At 35.1% G+C, this 4,276-nt stretch overlaps 1 protein-coding gene across 1 annotated transcript; it reads right to left on the bottom strand.

Moving 5' to 3' along the window:
- Positions 1–1,418: 1,418 nt before the first annotated feature.
- LOC124930127 lies at positions 1,419–3,005 on the bottom strand. The gene is made up of 2 exons (XM_047470488.1): positions 1,856–3,005; positions 1,419–1,705 (listed from the first exon to the last, which is right to left on the bottom strand). The coding sequence occupies exons 1-2, from the start codon at positions 3,003–3,005 to the stop codon at positions 1,581–1,583; spliced, it is 1,275 nt and encodes a 424-aa protein (XP_047326444.1). The 3' UTR covers positions 1,419–1,580.
- Between the last annotated feature and the right edge of the window lie 1,271 nt (positions 3,006–4,276).

Here is a 4,276-nt window from a genome sequence, read left to right as displayed (position 1 = left end):
ATTTGTAATTGAAAATTATGGTTGACATGTATTGCATTATCAACATGTTTTTTTTTCTTAGTGAAATAATATTTGAATATCATTAAATTGCATTAGGTGAAGAGAATGATAATTTTAATTTGTACATTTTTTAGGTTTTGAGTTTGCAACATATTTTACAATATACTAAACCACCTTCCAATTTATTTTGTAACTTTTGTGTAATATTACGTTGTCAAAGGAGTTGCAAAATATTTTTTAAAAAATGTGGTGCATGTTGTTTTCATCTGAGAGATCAAAACTTTTTACCTTTTATGTTATAGATTTTTTATGTTATAGATTTGCATGTAAATTTGTAGTTTAATTTTATTACTATGTTGTAGAATTATTTACAAATTTTCTATATATTTAAGTTATAAAATTAATTACAAATAATTACATCTTATACATATATAATATAATAGTGCAATATGTTTTGGAGCATATATATATAATATAATTTTGTTGTTAAATCAATTGTAAGTTGATTAAAAAAATTATACTTTATTTTTCCTTACACTTTATTTTGTAATTTTTAACATTTTTAAGTGATTTTAAAATTAAAACTAAAATGTGTATATTATGATCGACTACAACAATAGAAGGGGGGTTAAATATTGTTGTGCTAATTATCACTTTCAATTCGATCTTAATCCTATTAGAGATTAAAATTTGTTTCTATTCTTCGACAAATCGTCGCAAGCTCTTGAACGGTTTCAAGTGCGGAAATGCTTGCTAGATTTGAATCGGAAGATGCAAGCATGGAAGATGCAGTAAGGAAATATCACAAGAGTTTTATGGATGTTCGGAGATAAAACTCCTACGTCACCCCTCTTCTATTTCCAGAAAGATTCCACTAGAAGGCTTTGATTTGTATAGCGTCTACCAAGGTTGCAGTAATCGGTAATCGGACATTAATCGACACACACGGATTAATGATTAATTGGATTAATCGGGATTAATCGAAATTAATCGAATTAATCGTTTTTAGCCTAAACTCATTATTTTTTAAGATTAATACTAAATTAGTCAATTTCATTCATAAAAACACACCCAAATTCATACAGAGTCACGTTGGATACTAAAATTATCGTCCAAAAGCATATAAAGTTATAAACTAAAGTCTAAAACACATCCACAAACACATCAATCTTCATCCCATCTACACTCAGCATCATTATTTTCATCAATGTCTTCTGGTTCCGATACAAATTCTTCTTCTTCGCAAGGTTCTCTCAATTGGACAACGTCACCAACCTCCATATGTGTCGCTCCGGTAATGGGATCAATCTCCTCATCAACATCCGACTCAACGTCTTGTACTCCATCAACCATCATATGTTGAGCTTTGTTGTAATCACTAGCTTCTAGGATGTCATTCCTTTTCTTCTTATAAAATAACTTTGAGTTAAATTGAACATAAACCAAATCATTCAACTTTTCGGTCGTAAGTCGATTTCGATTCTTTGTGTGGACCTACAAGCAAGCAAGTTCAAACGAATTTCATATATTAATTCGTAACTACTAACTAGTTAGTGACAAAGTGAGATACTAATATACCATCATACCATAGCGAATGAGCTCCAATTTCGCTCACAACCCGACGAACTTGTAGTCAATGACAAAATCCTAATTGCCATCCTTTGCAAATTCTTAGCACTCCCTCCATAATTACTCCACCATCCAACTAAAATTTAAAAGAGAAACATAAGAAGAGGTGTATGCATTTTTTTAGATTATTATTGTATTACTGTCTAAGATACAACAATTTGAAAACTTACCGGGATCAAACGAGAACCAAGAGTTTGCATTTATCTCTTCATAACAATTAGCAAACTTGGCTCGAAAACTGGCTTCCAAGTTCTTATATATTTGCAACTCTCTGTGTTGATGACGTTGCCTTGCAAAATCTCATCACCCGGAAAAAACATTTCCACACACTTTTGTATGGCTTCCATGACCTCTAATGCTCCTCCAATGCCGACTCTATTTTTTGCAAAGTAAAAAGGATTAAGAAAATATGCCGTTACATGCAATTCATTGTCAAGTCTTCCTTTTCCTTTAAGCTCAATGATATCTAGCAAAAGTTTATAGTTCCCCTCAACTCCATTCAATGCACATTTGATGTCTTCTTTGGCCTCTTTTAGTTTCCCATACAACCATGGCATAAAAGGCCTATCACCATCAACAATGCGAAGAACCTCTACTAATGGTTTAAAAACTTCCAAAACATGAGTAACCTTATTCCAAAATGATTGAGAAAAGACTGTATCATATGATTTTTTTCCGGCAACACTCTTAGAATGTTTCAAAGAGTCAAATGCATTCGAACCAAACATAGTTCTTAATTGTTCCTTTTTTGAAAGCAAACTATCCAAAGTGAGATACGTACTTGCAAAACGTGTTACGCCGGGACGTACAATCTCAATATTGTCGGTATACGTACGCATCATGCTAAGAGTTTGATGGTGACCATAAATGAAAATAGTTAATGCCTTTGCACTATCAATTGTTTTCTTGAACTTGGATTGTTTACCAATCCCCTCTAGCATGAGATTCATGGTATGTGCGGCACATGAAGTCCAAAATACATTAGGTCTCTTGACTTTCAGGAGACGTTTTGCTTCCATGTTATTTAAAGCATTGTCAGTCACAACTTGTACTACTTTATCTTCTCCAATATCTTCAATACATTTATCAACATACTCAAATATGTAATCTCCAGTATGTGCTGAATCAGAATCCTCTCTCGAAGATAAGAAAGACATCCCTTCTCGACAATGCACACATAAGTTCATAATACTTCTTCGCTTACGATCTGTCCATGCATCTGTCATAATCGAATAACCAGTAATAGACCACTCCTCTTGATGTTTTATCAAAGCAGTCTTAATCCTCTGAACCTCGTCCGTCAAACATGGTCCACTCAATAGATACCGACTAGGGGTAGGTAATCCTTTTCCAAATTGTCCAATAGCTTCAGTCATTAATGAAAAGCTTTCTATTTGCGTAGCATTGAATGGAATACCAGCTTCAATTAGCCAACGAGCAACATATTGATGTGTTTCACGCACTCTCCTTTTATCCAACAACGTCTTCCAAATTTTGAAATAAGCACTTAAACTATCGGGTCAAACCCAATTTAATCAGGTTGACCGTTGACCAGACCGTTGACCGATTTTTAGAAAAAACGAAACGTTTTTTTTCCGATTTCCGATTAATCGCGGATTAATCTCGTTTTTTGCATCCTTGGCATCTACACAAACCCAGTCAGAATACATGACTTAACAACTACCTGTTCTGAACTCCTAGCAATCACTTTGTTGAACAAAAAAATTTCTGTTCAACTTACAATACTGATAATACTCACATGTAATACACGTAATACAGTAAATTATTTCTCTGCTTTTATAATGTATGCTCAAAGGCTAGAGAGATAAGCAAGAGAATCAAGATCATGAAATTAGTTGTATTTACTCGAAGGCTTTTTAGACTTGTTAATTCACTAACTTGAAACCTCTGTATTCGAAAAGTCTGTACGAAGTGTGTTCCAAATGTGTTCACCGTTGTACTCTAGAGTCATTATATATTGACGCGTAGCAACGGTCGAAACTGATTCTTAGATACGCGAATTGACCGGAAGGATTCACTATACTAGGAGTCCATATATTCAGGGATCCGCTGTACCGGAAATCCAGGGATCTACCGTTCACAAATCCAGGGATCCGCCGTTCACAATTAATCTAGGGATTCGATGTTGTACCTTGAAGTCCTTTTATATTGAAGTGTAGAAACTGTCGAATATAATACGTAGATATGTGTCAACTTTCTAGTGGTTGTATGCCAGGTGGCAGTCTACTGTTAGCACAACACAACTGTTGTCGTAACATTATTGTTGGCTTCTTCAGGTTGCTGTTGAGACAAGGCTACTGTTAGCGCTTCTTCAACTCTACTATTGAAGCAAGGTTGTTGCTAGCTTCTTCAACTCTACTGTTGACAACATGTCGCCTACTCGCACTTCCTTAGCTCAATTGTTGAAACAAGTCGTATGCTCGAGCTTCCTGAGCTCAACTGTTGAAGTGAGACGTCTGATCGCGCTTCCTCATCTCTACTGTTGAAGTGAGACGTCTGCTCGCGTTTCCTCAGATCTGCTGTTAAAGTGAGTCGTCTGTTCGCGCTTCCTCAGCTCAACTATTGAGGTGAGACGTCTGATCGTGCTTCCTCATCTCTACTATTAAAGTGAGACGTCTGCTCGCGT

This window comes from Impatiens glandulifera, chromosome 3 (genome assembly GCF_907164915.1).
Source record: "Impatiens glandulifera chromosome 3, dImpGla2.1, whole genome shotgun sequence".
Taxonomy (NCBI): domain Eukaryota; kingdom Viridiplantae; phylum Streptophyta; class Magnoliopsida; order Ericales; family Balsaminaceae; genus Impatiens; species Impatiens glandulifera.
The sequence above is the reverse complement of the archived record's forward strand: the minus strand, read 5'-3'. Positions and strand labels throughout refer to the sequence as shown.